The following is a 20,473-nucleotide window of genomic DNA, read 5'->3' as shown; positions in this document are numbered from 1 at the left end:
TTGAGGCTGGGGTGCACGGGTCTCTCTCTCGACGTACCTACATGGTAAGTAAATAGGAGATGACGACTGTTTTTGGCATGTTCCTGGATCTTGATTGCTTGTTTTGGCTGGGCATGGGATAGGTTACTCCACGAGTACTTTCCGACTGGTCTCCACCGGCGGGCGATTCCCTGTCTCGGCATCCCCATGCTATCGACGTATCCCTGGTCTGAGACACTGCACCAACGATTCAGTCGCGACTTCCACACCCACGCAGCATGCCAAAAAGGATGGAGAAGTGGGGCGGTGAAAGATGATTGGACCGCGGGAGAGGTGGCAGCTAAAGCAGGTGCCGAGGATATCCCAGACCCATGCGCTGTCAAAAAGAGAGGGAAGGGGCAGTAAACTATCCGTACACGCGAGGTACCTATTGATTGGACGAGTCTGGGCCGCGCGCTCTTATTCCCGTTCCTGGCTGGTGGATGCTGAGACAAAGGCTGCATTATGTCGTCTATTCCTCCTGCTTTGGACGAAAGGGTCGACGGCACCCACGCCCCCCAGCCTGTCGCACCTTCCGCAACGACGATCAAACGGCCCAAACGTTTCTGGTGGCTGGATATTGGTTCTCTCCTTGGTCAAGATTTTCGCATGGTCCAAAGGAATCCTATGCAGCAATGGGCGGTGGACGGTAATGACGCTCCGCTCCCGTGGCCAGCCCGTCGTTCTGGTTCACGGTCAGGTTGTTTGCTTGCTCTGCTCGACAAACTGATTTTCCTTGCCCAAGCAATCTTTTCTTGGCGCTCGTCTCTTCTTACCCTCAGACAGCTGGCCTGCTTTCCTCGCTTACTACCGAAATTTCCGTGCATTCGTACTTCCGTGCTCTTGCTGCCAGCCCAATCTCTCCTTCCAATCTGTTTGTCTGGCCACACTTGCATTCTACACAACCCTCTTCATCGTTGCGTCCATTGTCACTTGGCTTGTATCCATCCTATTCTCTTCTTGCTTGGCACCTGGCGTGTCTATCCAAACATCTTCGTACTTGTTTGTTTGTTTCCATCTTTTTCGTTTCTTTTTTTTTTCTTCTTTTTTTTCTTTTATATTATTATCACCCTTCTTAATCATGTCCTCTGAAAAAGTCTACCGCTCCGTACCCTACGAGGAGGAGGAGGTCGAGAGCCTCGCCGGGAGCCTCAACACCGAAAGCACCGACAACGTAGACGCCGCCGCCACAACAAGCCCGACATGGAAGCGCATGAGGCTCGGTGACGAGCACACGTGCAAGGAGAAGGCCCGCCGGCTGCTGCGGTACTGGCCCTGGGCCGCTCATGGGGCGCTCTTGATGACGTCCATCGCCTTCTTTGCCGCCTCGTTCAGCCTGCGCTACGGCAACACCCAAAACACCCCAGATGACACCTTCTTCACTGAAAAGTACTCATCGTACTGTACGTGCATTTTCCAGAATCCGTGCCGTCGGTCCTTGACGGTCGCTAATAGCATGCAGCCCCCGCATCAGGAATTGTCAAGTACCACACCGAAAGATACAACCTGACGCCCGTCATGGACTGGTCGCCTTTCGTCGGCTCTGGCTACCAGGTCGACAGAGCATGGGACCACATCACCAACAACAGTGAGCAGCGCGTCAAACAGCGAAAGAATGAACCTCATGACTAACCCATCGCGCAGTCGGAGATCAGATGGTCTCTCATGCCGAACTCGAGAAGCTCGGTCTTGACCCCAAGTCGATCAAGATCACGAACCCGATTACGGGCGAGGAGGGGTATCGCGCCGGCCTCGAGGTGTTCCACCAGCTCCACTGCCTCAACCTCTTGCGCATGGCCACCTACCCCGACTACTACTCAAGGCCAGATGTTGGCGGCGACGTCGCTACCGACACGGAAGATCTGAGAGGACATCTTGGTATGTTGGCCATCCCGACTCACTGCCATCGAGTACCAAGACGCCCAGTCACTAACCCATATCTCCAGACCACTGCATCGAGGCCCTGCGGCTGAATCTCATGTGCCAGTCCGACATTGGCGTCTTCACCTTCAAGATGTATCCTGATCTCCCAGTCGAGGGCCACTGGCCTGATTTTAGCACGCTGCACACCTGCCGCAACTTCGACGACATTCGGGACTGGGCGCTAACCCATTCGGTGACGTTTGAGGATGAGGAGTAGAGTCAATGCGTTGGAGGAAGAGGAAGAGGTGGTGGTGGTGGTGTGGTCTAGCCTGTCACATACTGTAGCCTATACAAGCAATTAAGGATCAATCTGATGTGTATGTACGTGTATGCAGGAGGGAGCTGCCCCAGCAGGGGTACATGCTGAAAAGTATAACTAAAAGAAAAAGAAAAAAGGTTAAAGAATAAATAAAGCCTAAATAGACTTTTTTACGTCAAGCACATGCCTCTACAGTGTGGGCAAATGATTCGTCATCTTTAATTAATTAAACGTTGCCACGGCAGTTTTCTCAAGGAAGACGGGCAAAGTCAGATTCCATTAAGGAACACGTTTTCCACTGCGTAAGACATAACGCAGTCCTCTATGTAGTGGAAACTAAACCGCTCAGCCATAGCCAGGCAATTGGTAAAATATTTGAATACAATTCATCAAGCCCTGATGGTCTAGCGGTATGATTCTCCCTTAGGGTTGTCAATGACGACTCAGAATGGGAGAGGTCCCAGGTTCGATCCCTGGTTAGGGCCCAAACCTTTTTCACAGTTCTTTTTTGCATATTCCCATTGGCGACTGATGTCGTCAGTCAATGGCCATCTTCGGGCTCGGCATGTGTGGGAGGAGAGTATTGACTCTAAGACACCTCACACATAGGCATTAACTGACCCGGTCCCTGCAATGGAAAATTCAGGAAATGTTCTCGCACGCACACACACACACACACACACAGGGCGAACGGCCCATACCACTCCCGAAAACTTAGTGGCCGACTCGGAAGCGGTTAACGGGTGCCGAAATCACTTAGAACACTGCCCACCAACAACTACCTTCCCTGGCGCAACCGGATCTTCATGAACGAACGTGTGGATCGCGAATCGTTTCGTTTTAGCTGAACGGAAGTGTTAGTTAATCACTAAGAGGGATATCCTGTAGATCACTTAACAAATCGTGATACAGAATGTAGTGGTTGCTTGTTATATTAGTTAGTTATAAAGTGAATCTAGACTTATAGGTAGTATACTGTTAGTAAGGTAGATACTGCTAAGGGAGGTAGTATGTTACGTAAATATCACGTGACTACCTCCCCTAGAGCATACCTACTGTATACTAACACTAGTAACTTTTCTTTTGTAGTAAAAGTTACTAGTGCCCTAGCTATCTAGATTAGCCTTAAAAGGCCTAAAAATATAATAAAAATTAAAACTCTAAAAGTATTATACTTCTTATAGTTACGTGCTATATATTCCTATATCCTCTATTTTTCTTTATTCCTTATAGATAGTATAGGCTTATACTAACTTATTTAGAGGCGTTTCTTCTTAGCTATAGCTATTAGAGGTATATTCTTATATTAGTTAGATTTAACTACTACTATTATAGTTTAGTTAGTTATATAACTTATAATCTATTTTTTACTATATACTTATTATAATCTATTATACTTATATAACCTAACCCTCTATATATATTTTAGCTTTATTATTTATAACTAGGCCCTTAAGTGCTTAATTTAGAGATACCTTTATAAATCTATTAGCTAGATTATTAGATTTAGTAATCTATTAGACTTTATAGAGCTTATATTACTTATAAGACTATCTTAGTAATATAATATTAATTATAAGACGCTTCTCCCTTATAGTTCCTAGCTTAACTAGGTATTTATAAAGTAAATATAAGTCTATATATATAATAGTTAAGATTAATAAGATATTAAGCTTCTTTATAATTATTATAATAGTTATAGAGAGGGCGTAAGCTATATTAACGCCTATAACTATCCTATACACTTTAGATATAAGGACGCTTTAAGTAACTTATTTAGACTTTATAAATAAGAAATAAAGGACGTTACTATAAAAAGAAAACTTAGCTTAGTTATTATTAATCTTTTTATTTATAAAAAAGATAATAAATCCTAACTATAAAGTTATATTATAATTATTAGTAAATAATCTATTTATAAATATAAATAGCTTAGCTAATATAAAATCTAAGGGAATAAATTATAAACTATAGTTAAGTAAGCTTATTTACTATTATAGTTAATAGTTAAGGTCTTTAATTACCTTATTATCTAGCTCTTTATATTAGGCTATAATAAAAAGATTATAGTATACTTTAGGCTAGTAAATAGAGGTAATATATACTCCTTATACCTATTACTAGATAAAATCTTAGTAGGCTATAGGTAACTTTATGTTAATTAATTATAGTTTTACTTCTTACTTTTTCTAGTAAAGTGTAATAGAAGTGTCTATAGTAGATATAACTATAATAATCCTACTATTAAAAGTAAGCTGTTACGATCCGTTGGAAAGTGGGGAATTGGTGATCTTCCGGGACCTTTAATTGGCTAGAAAGCTCTTATATTGTGGGTCTGAGTATGTGAAAGATAAAGAAAGGAAAGGTCTGTGGAGCCACGCGTGGCCGCGGGCGCGCGCTTTTAAGCGGGCCGGCGATCACGTGGGCTCTTCTAGGCCCTGTGATTCGTGGCGTAACAATTGCCGCCCAAAAGAAGGTCCTTACTGCCCTCAGTAACTGCCATCACTATCGCCGTAGTCACTATTGCCGCCATCACTTTGGCCCTCACTTTGGCCCTCACTTTGGCCCTCACTTTGGCCCTCACTTTAGCCCTTACTTTAGCCCTCACTTTGGCCCTCACTTTGGCCCTCACTTTGGCTGTCAATTGCCGGCCGATTAGTAATTGGATTATCCTTATCCGGCCTACTGCCGTGACTGCCCTCACTATAATAACTACCCTTGTAGCTGCCTACATAGCTACGGCTGTAGTTACTATAGTGGCTGCCGCTAGCGCCAGTGCCTTCCTCTATAAAGTGGGCCTGGTTGCCGCTAAGCCAGACTGATACCACCGGAAAATTCAGGGCCACTTTTTTGCCCCTTTTGACTGGCTGACTTTCAGGTAGTTGCAAGCGCACGTTAACCTTCCCTTTTGAGCGCGTGCTGCTACGGTCGGATTTAACAAGGTTAACGTGCGTTTCATAAGGTAGGGCTTTTCTAGAAGCCGTGCTTACTGCTAGGGCCAGCCTCTCTTCCTTTAGGGAAAAGGTAGTAGAAAAGCGACTAATTTCCTTGCGAGGGAAATAGCTCTCCTTGATGGAGGCGGATCCACTAGAGGCTGCTGCTGATTGAGATCTAGGGCGTAATTGTTGCGAAGTGAAGTAAGAAGGCGTCGTTGCCGTACCTGCCTTTAGGATTTGACGGGTGTAATAGTATTTCCTAGTAATAAGCAGGCTAGCAGATTACTGCCGCTTGCTAGGTTGTGCTACCATTTGTTACGATCCGTTGGAAAGTAGGGAATTAGTGATCTTCCGGGACCTTCAATTAGCTAGAAAGCTCTTATATTGTAGGTCTAAGTATGTGAAAGATAAAGAAAGGAAAGGTCTGTAGAGCCACGCGTGGCCGCGGGCGCGCGCTTTTAAGCGGGCCGGCGATCACGTGGGCTCTTCTAGGCCCTGTGATTCGTGGCGTAACATAAGCAGTTAGTTAACAGTAAGGAATAACTTATCCTTTATAGCAAATTTTACTTTAGTTAGTTCCTTATTCTCTTAGTTAGAAAATAGAAAGTCTATTAGGCTAATAGTATTATCTATTTATATACTAATAAGTGTAAAGTGTAGATTTTTATTAGATAATAAGAGAAAGTAGGGATTATATATAGTAAAGACTATCTAGAGATTCTCCTTATAGTAATAGTTATAAGTAGCCTACTAGTACGTACCTACCTTAGTAATCCTATATAAAGGCTTAATAACCTTTATAATAGTATTATTAAGGTACTTATAATAGATTTAGGCTAGGAGTTTAGTATAAATAGTATAGTTAAGGTAGAAAGTAAATTAAATATAGGCCTATATAATATTATATAGCTATATAACTTTACTATTAATAAGAAAAAAAAGGGCTAGTATAAGGATAAGCTACTAGCTAGCTTACTAAATAGTAAGTAACTAAGTAAGAATAGCCTTTTTATTATTATTAGTATAGCCTTAAATAATAAGTTATAACTTCTTATAAGGCTTCTTATTAGTACTTTTTACCTTATTTATAATCTATAATTTAAAAATTTACTTATATAGCTAAAGTTAGTTAATTATAGTAAATTTAAAGACGCCTTATATAATAAGGCTGTTAATCTTAGTAGCTACTAATTACTTAAATAGCTTACTAGGTGTTATAATAACGCCCTTTTTATATAGTTAGATTATAAGGGTTTAATAGGTTTTTTCTTTTACTAAGAGGAAGGTAGTATAAGGTATATTAGTCTTTTATAGTAAAGTGTATCTTATAGGGATTTTTTTAGCTTATTAAGGTTATATAATAGTAGGATTATTAGTATATAGCTATTACCTTAAGTTAATTATAATAATAATAGTATCTTTAGTAGGTTTATTACTATAACTATTATTATTATTTAGGATAAATTAAGGGCGTTACTTAGCTAAGCCTCCTTCTCTATTATCTACTATATAGTATAGCTTAACTAATATAAATTAAAAAACGTAAGGGCTATTAATATTAATAGTAAAGTCTTCTCCTTAAGTAGTAAGTAACTTATATAGGCTAGACTAACCTCCTTTTTTATACTAGATATAGACGTTACTACCTAGGGGTAAATCCTTTATTATAGAGGTATCTAGACTATTATAAGTAGTAAAAGCCTTATTAATTTACTACACTATATTATATTTATAAAGATTTTTAGTTACTTTTTAAATAGTAGTTATATATTAAATTATCTTAAGTAAAAAGGTAAAGTTAGTAGTTATATAAAGGTAGGCACTAAATACTAGTAAGGTAGGTATAAGGCTATTTAAGCTAGTAGTATTATTAATTACTTTAGCTATACTCTAAAGTATAGATTTATAGTTAATAAATAGGCACTCTTTATAGATTATCTTATATATCTATTAAAGTATAGTATAGTATCTCTTAACCTTCCTAACGCTATAATAGGCTTTAATAGGTATAATCTTAACCTTAACGCCTATTATATAGGCTTTATATAAAAATTTAGTTAAGATAAAGTTCTATCTTATATTAGTAATAATCTAATCTAGAGGCCTTTAGTAAATGTTAATTTAGTAGTAACGTAGTGCCTCTTATATAGTTTTTACTAAAATATTATAAAAAAAGTAGGCTATATTAAAGGCAGTAGTAGTATTAACTATATAAAGTATAAGGTTACTATTAAGGTATATTATATTAATAATAATTTTATAATTAAAAAAGTAGTTATTATATAAAGTAAATTAATAATAAAAAGGTGCCTTACTATAGATTTAGTAGTAATAGTAGTACTTTATTAAGTATTTAATTACCTTTATTCTAACCTTATAGCTAGCCTTATAAAAAATCTTATATAGCTAGTAAATTAATAGATAGCTAAACTATTAATAAAGGTAGTATAGCTTAATATTAGTTAGGTAATAACTTATAAGGCTTTACTTAAGTAGGCTAAGTAGTATCTATAGGTAGCCTTATTTTTATATAACTAGTACTATAAGTTTACCTTATTAAAGAGTATTTATAAGGTTATTAAATTAAATTAATAGCTAATCTATATTAGCTAAGTAAAGTAAGAAAGGTATATTAGTAGGCATTATATAAAAGGTAATATACCTAAAGGAAGTCTTTACTATAATAGTGCCTTATAAAGTAATAGTATTACTATTACTAAATCTAATTTTTACTTTACTTATAGCTATAGTGTTAATAGTTATAAATAGTTAAATTTACTATAGTGTAATAGCTTATAAGTAGCCTATAGTTAAGTAACTTACTACGCCTATATCTAGTAAAATACCTTAAAAGGTAGCTAATAAGTAATAATCTAATATAAAGGTGTTAGGTAACTTAGTAAAGGCGCTATTAGGGTTAATTTTTATTAATTAGTAATAAATAGCCTAGTTAGTAAGGCTAGTAGTAAGTGCCTTACTATCTACCTTAGCGCTTTTAAAGAATATAGTTAAGGTATAAAATATACTATTATTTTATTCTTTATTATTACTAATAATAAAGTAGGCCCCTTAGAGATACTACTAAAGATCCTTATTATTATTACTATCTTTATCTTCTTCTTCTTATAGATAGGTGCCTTTATAGCTAGTAAGAAAGGTATTATATATAGTTAGTAAGGTATCTTTAATATAATAGTTACCTTTAAATTACTAGTATACTTTATATCTTTTATTAGTAGTATACTTTATTAACTAGTAGCTAGGCTTATAGTAAATATAGCACTTTTTAGTATTATAGCTACTATTATTATTATTACTATTATAAAAATTACTACTACTATAGTTATTACTAAACTATTAATAATAGCCTTAGCCTTAGTAAGTATAGTCTACTTAATATTAATTATTAGGTAATAAAAGTAAGGATTTAGTAAGGTACTAGCTATAGTAAGAGCGCCTTATAGCAGTACTAATAGATAACTATAACTAGCTATATACTCCTTTTAATATTATAGCTAGAGTGTATAAGTAAAGGTTACACTTAGGAACCCTAGAGTAGGTATTTAGTAACTAACTTCTTAACATCTTATTATTTTAGTATAATAAGGGGAGAGCCTATTAGATAAGGGCTAGCTTTAAGATAAGCTCCTTAAGGGCTTAGATCTTAGTTATTATAAGATTATTATATATAACTTAAGAAAGTGTTATTTCTTACTATTTAGATAAGTAAGTCTATATTTATTCCTATATCTTAAAGTAGTTATAAATTTAGTTAACTATCTTATTAAAATCTTAAATATTATTACTATAAATATAGTTAATATAGAACTAAGATACCTTACCCTTTAATATAATAGAAAAAGCAGGACTAAGTTAGTATTACTTAATCCTAACCTTACTATAGTTATCTTAAAAAATACTTAACTTAAGATTAAGAACGTTATATAACTTACTACTATACTTAGTTTTATCTATTAGTAGCTTTATAAGATTAGTTAGTTAATAAGGGTGTAGTTAGGAGGTAAAAATAAGTATAAATTTAGATCTATATAGTAGCTAATATTATAACTTATTATAGCCTTATAATTAAAATCTCTATATAGTGCCCTAAGGTAAGAGGTTAGCAGTAGGCTTATAGTTACTTAATAAGTTAAATAGTATATCTTATTAAGGATTTACTTTATTTACTATAATAAGCTAACTACCTAATTACTTACTATACTAGCTATAATAAGATTAATAAGGTTAAAAAGTAAAGTAATAAGTAAGGTAATAAGTAAAGTAAGAGGTTCTTAGATTATATAATAAGGTATTAATAAATAAAGTGCCTATATTACCTCTAAGTACTAGGTTTAGATTAGTAAGTGCCTAGTAGATTTTATCTTATTATAAGAGTAAAGTTAGGCCTTCTTACTCCTACTTTAGCTAATAATAATCTACTATTAATAAATAAGTTAAGGTAAATAAAAGTAGTTACCTCTATAAAGTAATATTAGCTACTATTTATAATAATATTAAAAAAGTAGTAAATAAGGCCTAATTAATTATTAATCTCTCCTTAAGTAAGATATATTAACTAGTAATATTATTAATAAATTTAGGATTCTTTATTTATAAGTTAAAAATAGGCTGTTTATAGCGTATAAAGTAATATTTTCTCTAGTCTATATATAGAAATTAGTGTTAAGAAGGTCTACTAATTTAGGTGTAATCCTTCTTTTTACTAAATTAATAAAGACTTTATTATTAATAAGGTAATTATAAAATATTAATAGTACCTTAGTGCCTATAGCATTAAAGGTAGTAATAGTCTAATTTATAAAATCTAACTAAAAGGCAGTAAGAAGGCAGTAGCTATAGAGGTTAGCGTCTAACTATATAGTAATTATATATATTATATATAATCTAACTTTATAGAAGTCTAACTTATTAAGATTAAAGTTAATATAGTTACCTTATATTATTAGATTAATATAGTAGATAAAGGCAGGTAGAAGAGGGAGAGGTTACAGGAGGTATAATAATAAGGATAGTAAGTATAAATATAAATATAAGTTATAGGTATTTATTACTAGTTAACTTAATAGCCCTACTATTACTAGTAGTAGCTTTTTACCTTTTTTTTTTCTACTTATTATTAATATAGATTTAGTTAAGATAAAGTAAGGAATTAAAGAAAGTTATAATAATAATAATAGTTAAATTTATAAAGGATTATTTACTAATAGGCTAGTTAATCCTCTCTGCTTTATATAAAAAACCTTACTAATCTGTTATAGTAGTAATCTAGTAATTAATTATATACTAATTAGTGTTAGTTAATTACTAAGAGGGATATCCTATAGATCACTTAACAAATCGTAATACAGAATATAGTGGTTGCTTGTTATATTAGTTAGTTATAAAGTGAATCCAGACTTATGGGTGGTATACTGTTGGTGAGGTGGATACTGCCGAGGGAGGCGGTGTGTCACGTGAATATCACGTGACCACCTCCCCCGGAGCATACCTACCGTATACCAACAGGAAGTCTGCCTTCGACAGGCAGCCACCTTCTTCTTCTTCTTCTTCTTCTTCTTCTCTTCCCGCGCGCCAAACCCGCAGTCCCGGATGGGCCCAGGGAGGGGGGTTTCTCTCTAGTTGGGAGATTGTCACGTTTCGTCACCCATCCCACACGTCCCACCCATCTCCCGGCGCTGTGGAATGACGGAGAAAGAAAGGGTGAAACATGTCACGGAACGTACTACAAACGAACATTATTCATTAACTACAGCCATTCTTCGTGTCTCTCGGGGGCAACCCGCTGGTATCTATCCATCTGCCGGCGGGTAAGTGAGGTGGGGGGGTATCAATGGTTCCCAATATCCATGCAATGCGCAAACCCATCTTTCTCTAAAACCCCGATTCAGCTCTCTCCACCACCATGCTGGTACAGGGGGGGGCGCCTTGCTTTCCCTACGCCTCCTCGTCCTTCTTGTCGTGGTCCGCCACCACGTCCATCTTCTTGTCCATGAGATCGTCCGGGTCGCTGGCGCCGTCGAGGACCTCGAGGTTGCCGGCGGCGTCCTTGGCGCCCGTGCGGTAGCCCGAGTGGGTGCCGAAGACGTACCAGACGTAGCCCGTCAGCAGGGCCGTGACCACGAGGAAGGCGAAGATGGTCCAGTTGCCCATGCTGTACATGGGGGAGTCGGTGCTCGGGAAGAGGAAGGGAGCCGAGATGCCGCCGCAATTCGCGATGGCGATCATGCCGCCCGTCGCGAGGGCGGTCGCCGTGGACCCCTGGACGGTCGCGGTGCGGTGCTGCGATTTCCCCCACGTTAGCTTCTCGTACTTGTTTTCTCCCTTTCTTTTTTCTTCTTCTCTGCGTTTGGAATTAGGGGAAAAAGGGGGGGGGGGGGGGGGGAGAGGTGTCCATCATGTATCAACTTACAGCAACAAAGGGCAGGACGGCGGCGTTGGTGCAGGCGATGATCATGAGGCCAAGGTACCGCACGCCCCAGTGCTTCACGACGGCCAGGAGCAGGTAGCCGGCGGCGACGAAGATGAGGGCGCCGATGACGTGGCGCGAGCGCTCCTTGGTCCTGTCGCTGTGCAGGCAGTTGCCGATGATGACGAACATGGCGAAGACGTTGGGCGGGACGGTGAGCAGCTGGGCGTTGTAGCCCTTGAAGCCGAGCGAGGCGACGATGGTGGGGGTGAAGAAGCCGCTGGCGTTGAGCGAGTTGGTCATGAGGAAGTACATGATGGCGAAGAGCCAGAAGTAGGGGTCGTGGACGGTCTTGCGGGCGACGGCGCCGTCCCAGTGCTTGTCCCCCATGGAGGGGGCGTAGGGGCCGAGGCGCTTGACGGCGAAGGCGCGCTCCTCGGGCGTCAGCCAGGCGGCGGTCTGGGGGTAGTCGGGCAGCTTGAACCAGACGAGGACGCCGACGAGGATGGCGGGGATGCCCTCGAGCACGAACAGCCACTGCCAGCCGACGAGGCCGCCGCGGCGGTTGAGGAAGGAGATGGCGGTGGCGAGGAGGCCGCCGAAGGCGCCGGCGACGGCGACGGAGCTGGCGAAGACGGCCATGCGCGTGGCGCGCTCCTCGGGCTTGTACCAGAAGCAGAGGTACATCATGACGCCGGGGAAGAAGCCGGCCTCGGCGAGGCCGAGCATGATGCGGACGGCGAGGAGGCCGCCGTAGGTGGTGCAGGCGGCGGTGCAGATGGTGACGATGCCCCACGAGACCATGATGCGGGAGATCCACTTGGAGGGGGAGAAGTACTTGAGCATGATGTTGGAAGGGAACTCCATGAGCACGTAGGGGACGAAGAAGAGGGCGACGGCGACGTTGTACCGCTGGCCCGTGAGGTCGAGCATCTTGACAATGTTGTCCTCGGGGGTGTCGTTGTTGAGCGTGCGGGCGTTGCCGAGGTTGACGCGGTCGAGGTAGTCTTTTGGGGTGTTAGTTGACATGTATGTCCCGGGAGGGGTAGAGAGAGGCGAGGCACGGTCGGGGCAAACGCACTCAGTAGGTAGGTCACGCAGATCCAGGGGAGGATTCTGATGTCCTGCTTGCGGACGATGCGGCGTTCCATCTCCTTGTCGGAGAGGTCGACGGTCTCGAGGCCGGGCACGTCCAGGGACGGCGCCGGGGCGAACATGGCCTTCCAGTCGGGCATGTTTGCGGTCTGGCGTGATGGCTCAGTCGGTACACCGCTGCGAGGCCGGTACAGTTTGGCTTGCGGTGGAGGGGAAGGGGAGGCGAAACCGGCCGGGGGTTTTTTGCTTGAATCTCTGTTCTCCCTTTTTTCTTTTCTTTACATGCTCGAACCGGAGAAGGGGGAGTTGAGGTGTTATAAGTCGAAATCCTTCCTACTTACTCTGCCTCTCTTCCCGGTGCGCGCCACTTTTGGGTTCCGCCGACATGGTTCCGTATGCACCACGAACCCGGGCAATGTGGAAATCCCCATAGAATTAACTAGTGCGACCACGCGATAATCTGATATTAGAAAAGGGTATTTGCACAGCCAAGACGCCTTGCCTTATCTTTTTTTTTTATCTGCCTTTCTCCCTTTGGAGGGCGAATTGGGGCCTCTGATAGGAGGACGATGTCCCGAGCGTTCGGGGTCTTCTCCATCCCGCCAAGTGAGGAAGATTTTTGGGTCAAGCCAATTGGTAAGTGCCGGGTGGGGGAGATAACGCGCCGCCCAATTAGGCGGTCCCGGAGAGGTTCTAGATAACGACTCGGGGGGTGCCCTACCGGGGGCGACCCCGGAGTCGGACGGGCTCGCGAGTCTGTAGTCAAGGCGACCATTGGGGGGATACCTGACCTGACCTGACCATTAGTGGGGCAAAAGTACTGTGCACGCACTAAGCCAAGTAGGGTTAGTGGATAGGGTCGGCCAGGGTTCGGTTAGGGTTGGGGTTAGGATTTGAGTTAGGGATTGGTTTGGGTAATGGAATATTGTATTAATCCGGGCAGGCCCACACCCTGGTCAGGTTATCAGCAATGGTCAGGTCAGGTCAGATACCCCCCCCATAATGGTCGCCTTACATGTAATGTAGTCTCCGGGCTTGTGCTGTGCGTGAAAAGCCCATTTCCCACGAGGGGCGAGTGAGTGTGGCCTGGAGGCCTTTTCTTGGGACGGTTTGCAAAGACTTAAGAAGAAGGAAGAGTAAAGAAACAATCAGTCGACGACATGGGTTGTGATGACAGAGATGCGGCATGCCGGCCAGATGCTTGCTCGCCTCATGTCATGTTTCCGGGCCGTCAACGAGAGACATGAGTAATTGATCAGTGGACGCGCTGGAGAGTACATGTAAGGCGACCGTTGTGGGGGGTGCCTGACCTGACCTGACCAGATCATTGGACCCTCCCGGAACGAGAAGATATTCTACTACCTGAACTAATCCCTTACCTGAATCCTAGGTCATCTTGTCTGGTCAGGTCAGAGGCAATGGTCAGGTCAGATCAGGCACCCCCCACAATGGTCGCCTTGAGTACAGACTCGACGCGCTGCCATAGACGACGGGATGGCCAACGAAGCTAACTAAACCCTGTTCCTGGATCGCAAGGTAGCCCCCGGTGTCCGCCTGTCGAGAGTGTAAATGGCCGGACAGGAGGATATTATTCAGAGTCTCCGTGCGTCTCCGGAATGTGTACGGATAAGAGACCGCATTCTTATCGACTGGATATTTCCTTGCTTTTTGGTCTCCTTCGCGAACATGTTCCCACGCTCCCTTTTTTTCTAGAGTACGGACAGCGCCCCTCGAGTGGTTTTCCGAAACAATGTATCCAAATAATGCAATGAGCCAAGGAAGAAAATAAATATAAAAAATATATAAAAATCAACCTTGCCGAGAAAATCTGTTCATCCCATCTAGCTGACATCGAGTGCACTGACTCGTGTCACGCCGCGTCCGCTTGCGACCGATAACGGTCCTGCAGAGACTTTTTTTTTTTTTTTTTTTTTTTTTTTTTTGCTTTTCCACGGTGCCGTTTTGCCCACGTTCAGTTACATGAGGAAATTGACCAAGAAGGCCCCCGTCTACGCGTGGACTTGCCCACCGAAAGGAGAGATGGAGGGTCTTCCGCTTCGTTGCCAGAGAGCGGGCCCCCAGCAACAGGGAAAGGGAAAGCCATTCACCTAACCCATGGCATAACGTAATAGCCGTGTTGACGAAGCGTGCATGTGTCTGTGTGTGTATGTGTGTCTCTACTACGTAGTGGTCAAAACCTAGACCAGCCTGATGCCAAGTCCCGGCGGCGCGGGATGTCGCACGGCCTCTTCTCCGCCCAAGGCAGGGAAGCATATCGCACGCGCGTCACCCTTGGTTCGCGTAGGTTGGCGGTAAGGACATGTGCGACCTGGAACTCCGGGAATTGGATGGAAGCATCGGCGATGGTGGTTTGCATATATGGATACATGGTGCTGGCGTGTGCGGGAGTGAACGGCGAGGGGTGGCAGCGAGATACAGACGGGCGCGCGCGGCCGAGGATGGATGGATGGATTGGGACGCGCCGGCGGCCTCGCTGTGAGTGGCTGGGTGACATGGGACCCGCCGCCCGGCGGGCATATGTGGGCGACGCATCGCGCGGGGATGTGATCCTCGCTGAGCGCTTTCGGAGGACTTCGGTTTCGCGATGATGGGTGCTCGAGGTTTTTTTTTTTTGGTTTTGCTGCTTGGTTTTCTGACCTAGGCTTACCGTGTTCAACGAGGGAGAGTTTGTCCTGACTCGACTTTTCTCTCTTTCTCATTCTTTTTTTTTGTCTTTGCCAAGTTGAATAATTATTGACTATGGGCATAGTAACCCTGAAATAAATCATGTTGGCTTTGATCTGTCGCGCTTTGGTGCATTTAACAAGTAACGCTGGGCTCTTCGCAGCATCAATGTGATGATCGTGATATTGGTACATTTGCTGACTCATCAAATAATAGTATATGCAGTCACCTATCCCCTTTACAACAACTTGTCCGCTCTTAATTGGAAAGATATCGTAGTGGCTACTGGGTGTCGGTACGAAGGTTTATGAAGAGATGGTTATAAAGAGTTCTTTGGATAGACTCTTCGAGTTACCTTCACTTCAAGTCACTTCCGTGGGAGTATGAGTACCGCAACGACTAGCTCCGTAACCTTTCCTTGGCATCTAACAGTGTGTGTCGTGGATCCACAAGGCTGATGGGTGGATACTATGACAGAATCGCTGCAAGAGCACGAGTCGATTTAGTGCCAATTACATATGCGGTCAGCCTAGTATTAATGGCGAGCCTTGCCAGCCCAATCAGAACCTCGGAGCTGTTCCGTACGTCTTTTACCTGATTAACGGGGGGCGGAGTATGGGTTGCTTCTTCGCACTAGTGAATTCCTAATGGTCACCTTTGAAACAACGACAAAGTCCCAGCCTCAACTGCAGATACATCTATCCATGTGATTTCGGCGAGCATAAAGAGTGGCAGGCAGTAAATACCACTCATATTTACTCTTGCAGCTTGAACCAATCGCGAAAAACATTGGCAGGCCACTCGGAATGCGTGCCACTCAGAAATCACTCTTGCAAGTACTGGAAGGAGTAGCAACCGCTACAAAATCCCCGCGAAGCGAGACTGCGCCAATCGAAAGTTGTATTTTATCGGTTGGGTTTCTTGAGGGAACTTTCAGAGATTGGAATGTCACAGCCACTGAAAACTTGGTAGACTTTAATGGCAAGAGGACGGGCCATCTAACGAAATTGGTTCTCGCCGTATCCTATCTTCGCGAATCAATACGCACCAGTCAAGAAGTCACTCCTCCAGAGATTGGTCAATGCTGGGAGGCTATACGCGATGCTATCCAAGTCGTAGACTTGGACGGTGCCCCCGAAAGGTTCTTCGTGTCTGGAAGCGTACAAGGTTTCTGGACTATCACGTTGTGCGATCTATCGGAGACCGGCCATCTGGACGAGCTTTTCGGCCTCCGTGTGTGGATACCCCACGCCAGTCCTATGGGCACGACGATTAGCTCGAGTTCAAGCCCGTTGACTGTCCATAACTGGGTTCTTTCTGGAGAAGGCCGGAACTATTTACATCAACCCGAACCAGTAACATACTCAGCAAATGCTACTCATATCAAGGTCAAGTCCGCCCGAAACTGCAGCGAACCGGGAGATGATCCTCATAGCTTTGTGCCATTCCAAGAGCATCCCACTCTCAATGACACTGACGGGCGTGTTCGGGTGCAACAAGCTAGAGAGGAGACATATACAAGGAACTCGTACTATTCCTTGCCGGCGGAAACGGTTCAGAGGTTTGAAGTGGACTCAGACAACCTTTTTTCAACCTTTGCCTTATCTGAGTGCCCTCGTGGTTCATTTGAGAACAGGACTATGACTGGTGTCCCGGGGGGGCACTTCCCCGCGGATTCACCCTCCCCAGCAAATTTCACATCTCGTGAGCTTGTGCAAGCTGTGGATTCCGCTCGCTCATGGGAGGGCTTGATCGACGAAGGACGAGAGCACGCACGGAAAGCTGAATGGGAAGATGCGCTGCGAGCCTTCCACAACGCTCTCAGCCTCTGCGCCCCCGAAAAGCCATTCCCAAACGCGAGATATTACAAGCACCTCGCTCTTGGCGAGATAGGAAGTGCCAACCGAAGGTTTGGCCGGTACAAGACTGCAAGTGATTTCCTGGAAGAGGCCATCAACGGACTGAAGCCCTGCCTCCGGCGAGTAGAGTTCAGCGGAGAGCTTGGTGTCACATACTCGCACATTGGCCAGCTCGAGCACGCCAGCAACGCCTTCACAAAGCAGTACGAGGCTGCCAAAGAGGTGGGGGCCGATCGCGAGATATGTCGCGCAGTCGGAAACATGGGGATGTTGAACTTTCGCTTGTCTCAGAGAGACAACGACCAGAGCCTGCTCGACCTGGCGATCACGCAACTCCAAGAACGGGTGGATCTCGCAGAAGATCTGAGACGAAATACCCTCGCGCAGGCAGAGAGCGCCAACTCCGCCCACTGGCTCCAAGTCCTCGAAACCTGGAAGACAATCGGGCTCTGCAGGCTCTCGTTGTGTCACTGCGCTCGGGGGAACGTCGACAAGGCCATCGCCGTCTCCGCGGAGGCTCTCGAGATGACGGCCCTGTCGAGAGATGTCACAGTCAAAGCCATGACACGATTCTTCCACGGGCGGGCTCTTGTAAAAGGAGGGAGGCGGGAGGAGGCGCTCCGCCTGTATAACATCCCTGGGACGTGCTCACCTGCTATTGCATTTGCCAAGGAGCCGTCGGAAGAGAACCGTGGCTACTTGCAGGAGCTGGCAGACATCGGAGCAGACTTTGACATCGTCGATGAGCAAGGATATACGGCCCTCGACCACGCCGTCTTTAGCGGGGACGTGACGACGGAAAGCATCATATTGGAGGGGCTGCGAAAGGTCTCCGAGGACAAGGCCCGCGAACGGCAAACGGAAGCCAGGCTGCGCAAGGGTTACCGAGAGCTGTTCCAAGACAAGCTTCGCCCTGTCCTACTGAGCGGAGGCCTGTACGTCTTGTCCAAGCTGAGGAAGGCTTACGCAGAGGCGCTCGCAACCGACGAGACCAAGAGGAGCGTGTTCGACGGGCTGAATTTCATGTGGTACTCTGACTTCCTTGACTTCAAGAGACTTCCGCGATCCGACGACGGACTGGTCCGCGAGTTCAACTCCAACTGGCCTGACAAGACTGCACGGGCTGCAGAGAAGGTTGTGTTCATCTCGTATCGATGGATCAACAAAACGCCAGGGGCGAAATCCCCAGACGACGACAAACACACCCAGTACCGTCGCATGATTGACGCGATCGAACACTACCTTCGCCTCAACCCTTCGGTGCACAAGGACAAGCTCGGGATCTGGATGGTAAGCGTGCGCTTCTCTCCCTCCCCCAATTTCTTCATCACGACCAACTGCACTTACACATGCTGGGGCCCAGGACCACGCCTGCGTCAACCAGGATGACCCAAACACGGGCGTTTCGGCGTTGCCCATGATCATCGCGCAGTGCGACGCAATGATCAGTCTCGTCGACGAGGACTACTACGACCGCGGGTGGTGCGCGGTCGAGGTCATGATGGCCGAGACGCTCCGGTCTTCCTATAGCATCCATCAATGGTACGAGCATGTGGTGCAGCCGGGTGTCTCCAGAGTCGAGGGCGTGCTGAGGGAGGCCCCTGATCGCCCGATTGGTATGATGAAAGACAAGCGCCTTACGTTCGAGACGGATCGGCCCAAGGTCCTCTTCCTGGAGAGGCAGAGCAAGCTCCTCGGATGACACGTCTAGACCAGACATATATCTTTTTGACGCGTCACTAGTAACCGTCCAAGTCTCTTGAGTTTGATAACACATGCGGGCACGTTAGGACCAATTGACACATTAGTAGTGCGAACTCAATTCGATTCTTATTTGCACGCTCTGCGTCTATGGCAGTGAACTATATATATACATACTAAATAAAGACAAGCTTCTCCTGGCAAAGTGCAGGACGAAAGACTTGTTGAAAGGTTCAGAACCATGGTATAAAATGGACCATCGATTCGTCATCCACCCGGAATCCTGACCGTGGTGAATAGAGAGACCATCCCTGCTAGGGACGGTTATGCCTGATGCAAGCATTTACAGGTCGTGAGCGACATTTAGACGCGGCGGCGGCGGCGGCGGCAGGCGGGCTTAGAGGAAGCAGCCTTGGAGGGAGTAGGCTGGGAGGCAGCAGGTGTGGAGGGAGCAGGTTTGGAGACAGCAGGCTGAGAGGCAGCGGGCTGAGAGGCAGAAGGCTGAGTGGCGGCGGAAGAGCCAGTGCTGCCGCCGGCAACACGGGCAATCTTGTCGCCGGAAGAGCCGTCGGGACTGCCACGGATGGTGCCACCGGGGATGACATCAGGGCCGGGACCCTGCTTGTAGGAGTTGCTGTTGCCCCAGATGCTGAAGTTGATGGGGGCGTCGTCCTGCTTGTAGACGCCGGGGATCTTGACGCCGGTGCCGGGCATGCTGGTGGCGGTGTTGCCGGTGACCTCGACCTGGGCGCAGGCGTAGTAGAACTCGGCCTCGCCCACGTGGGCGCCGTGGAGGCCGATGTGCTCGCCGCGGACGAGGTACTGGCCGTTGGGGATGGAGTCGGGGATGAGGAAGTTGACGTTGTCCTCGCCGTAGCTGCACCAGAGGCCGTGGCGGAGGTCCTCCGCGCTGCCGCTCTTGCAGAGGAGGGACTGGTGGACCTTGTACCACTCGAGGCCAGAAGTGGCGGCGGTGGCGGCGTTGCTGACGGGGGCCATGTAGAACTGGGAGGGGCCGGGGTGCTGCATGCCAGTGCCGCCGAAGGCCTGCTTCAAGGCGACCTTGTCGCCAGCCTTGACGGTCATGACCTTGGCGGCGGGGGTGGCGCCCTTGTTGCAGGCGAAGTCGGCATCGTTGGGGGTGATGGAGCCGGAGGGGGTGTTCTTGAACTTGGTGGGCATGTAGCTGTTCTGGTGCTTTCGGATGTAGGTGTTGTCACCACCCTGCTGCTGTCCGTTGACCAAGAGCTTGTCGAAGGTGTAGTGAGCAGAGGCGGAGGAAGCCAGGCCGAGGACGGCGGAGAGAACGAAAGTGGCCTTCATAGTTGCGGTGGTGCGAGTGAAGGGAGGTGGAAGTTTGCGTGAGGTTGAAAAGAATGTGGCGACGTCAAGTCGAAATGTAAAGAATGCAGAAGAAGAAAAAAAAAAGAGTGTGGGATGAAAGCAGAGAATCAAGCTTGATGCTGTGATGAGCAGAACAATAATACCACTGAGAGGGCGCCTCGTCACAGTCTTTAAGTACTATCGCTTTTTCGGGCTTGGCAGTCCGCCGCCGCGGCGCTGATGCATC

General features: G+C 45.3%; 4 protein-coding genes and 1 non-coding gene across 5 annotated transcripts; 3 read left to right on the top strand and 2 right to left on the bottom strand.

Moving 5' to 3' along the window:
• Positions 1-1,099: 1,099 nt before the first annotated feature.
• Positions 1,100-2,158, top strand: GLRG_00263 (uncharacterized protein; the record flags this gene model as incomplete). The annotated part of the gene is made up of 4 exons (XM_008090948.1): positions 1,100-1,421; positions 1,481-1,606; positions 1,663-1,896; positions 1,965-2,158. The coding sequence occupies 4 exons, from the start codon at positions 1,100-1,102 to the stop codon at positions 2,156-2,158; spliced, it is 876 nt and encodes a 291-aa protein (XP_008089139.1).
• Positions 2,159-2,593: 435 nt separating this feature from the next.
• Positions 2,594-2,685, top strand: GLRG_13002. The gene has a single exon. It is a non-coding gene; the product is annotated as a tRNA-Pro (tRNA).
• An 8,406-nt stretch (positions 2,686-11,091) lies between these two features.
• GLRG_00262 (major facilitator superfamily transporter) lies at positions 11,092-12,798 on the bottom strand (the record flags this gene model as incomplete). Its single annotated transcript, XM_008090947.1, has 3 exons — positions 11,092-11,436; positions 11,567-12,570; positions 12,645-12,798. 3 exons carry the CDS (start codon positions 12,796-12,798, stop codon positions 11,092-11,094), a joined length of 1,503 nt encoding a protein of 500 aa, XP_008089138.1.
• A 4,185-nt stretch (positions 12,799-16,983) lies between these two features.
• GLRG_00261 (uncharacterized protein) lies at positions 16,984-18,904 on the top strand (the record flags this gene model as incomplete). Its single annotated transcript, XM_008090946.1, has 2 exons — positions 16,984-18,492; positions 18,566-18,904. 2 exons carry the CDS (start codon positions 16,984-16,986, stop codon positions 18,902-18,904), a joined length of 1,848 nt encoding a protein of 615 aa, XP_008089137.1.
• A 362-nt stretch (positions 18,905-19,266) lies between these two features.
• Positions 19,267-20,226, bottom strand: GLRG_00260 (fungal cellulose binding domain-containing protein; the record flags this gene model as incomplete). Its single annotated transcript, XM_008090945.1, has 1 exon — positions 19,267-20,226. The coding sequence occupies one exon, from the start codon at positions 20,224-20,226 to the stop codon at positions 19,267-19,269; it is 960 nt and encodes a 319-aa protein (XP_008089136.1).
• Between the last annotated feature and the right edge of the window lie 247 nt (positions 20,227-20,473).

The sequence above is a fragment of the Colletotrichum graminicola genome, assembly GCF_000149035.1.
Source record: "Colletotrichum graminicola M1.001 genomic scaffold supercont1.1, whole genome shotgun sequence".
NCBI lineage: Eukaryota > Fungi > Ascomycota > Sordariomycetes > Glomerellales > Glomerellaceae > Colletotrichum > Colletotrichum graminicola.
Note: the sequence above shows the minus strand (reverse complement) of the source record. Positions and strands in the feature narration are given on the sequence as shown.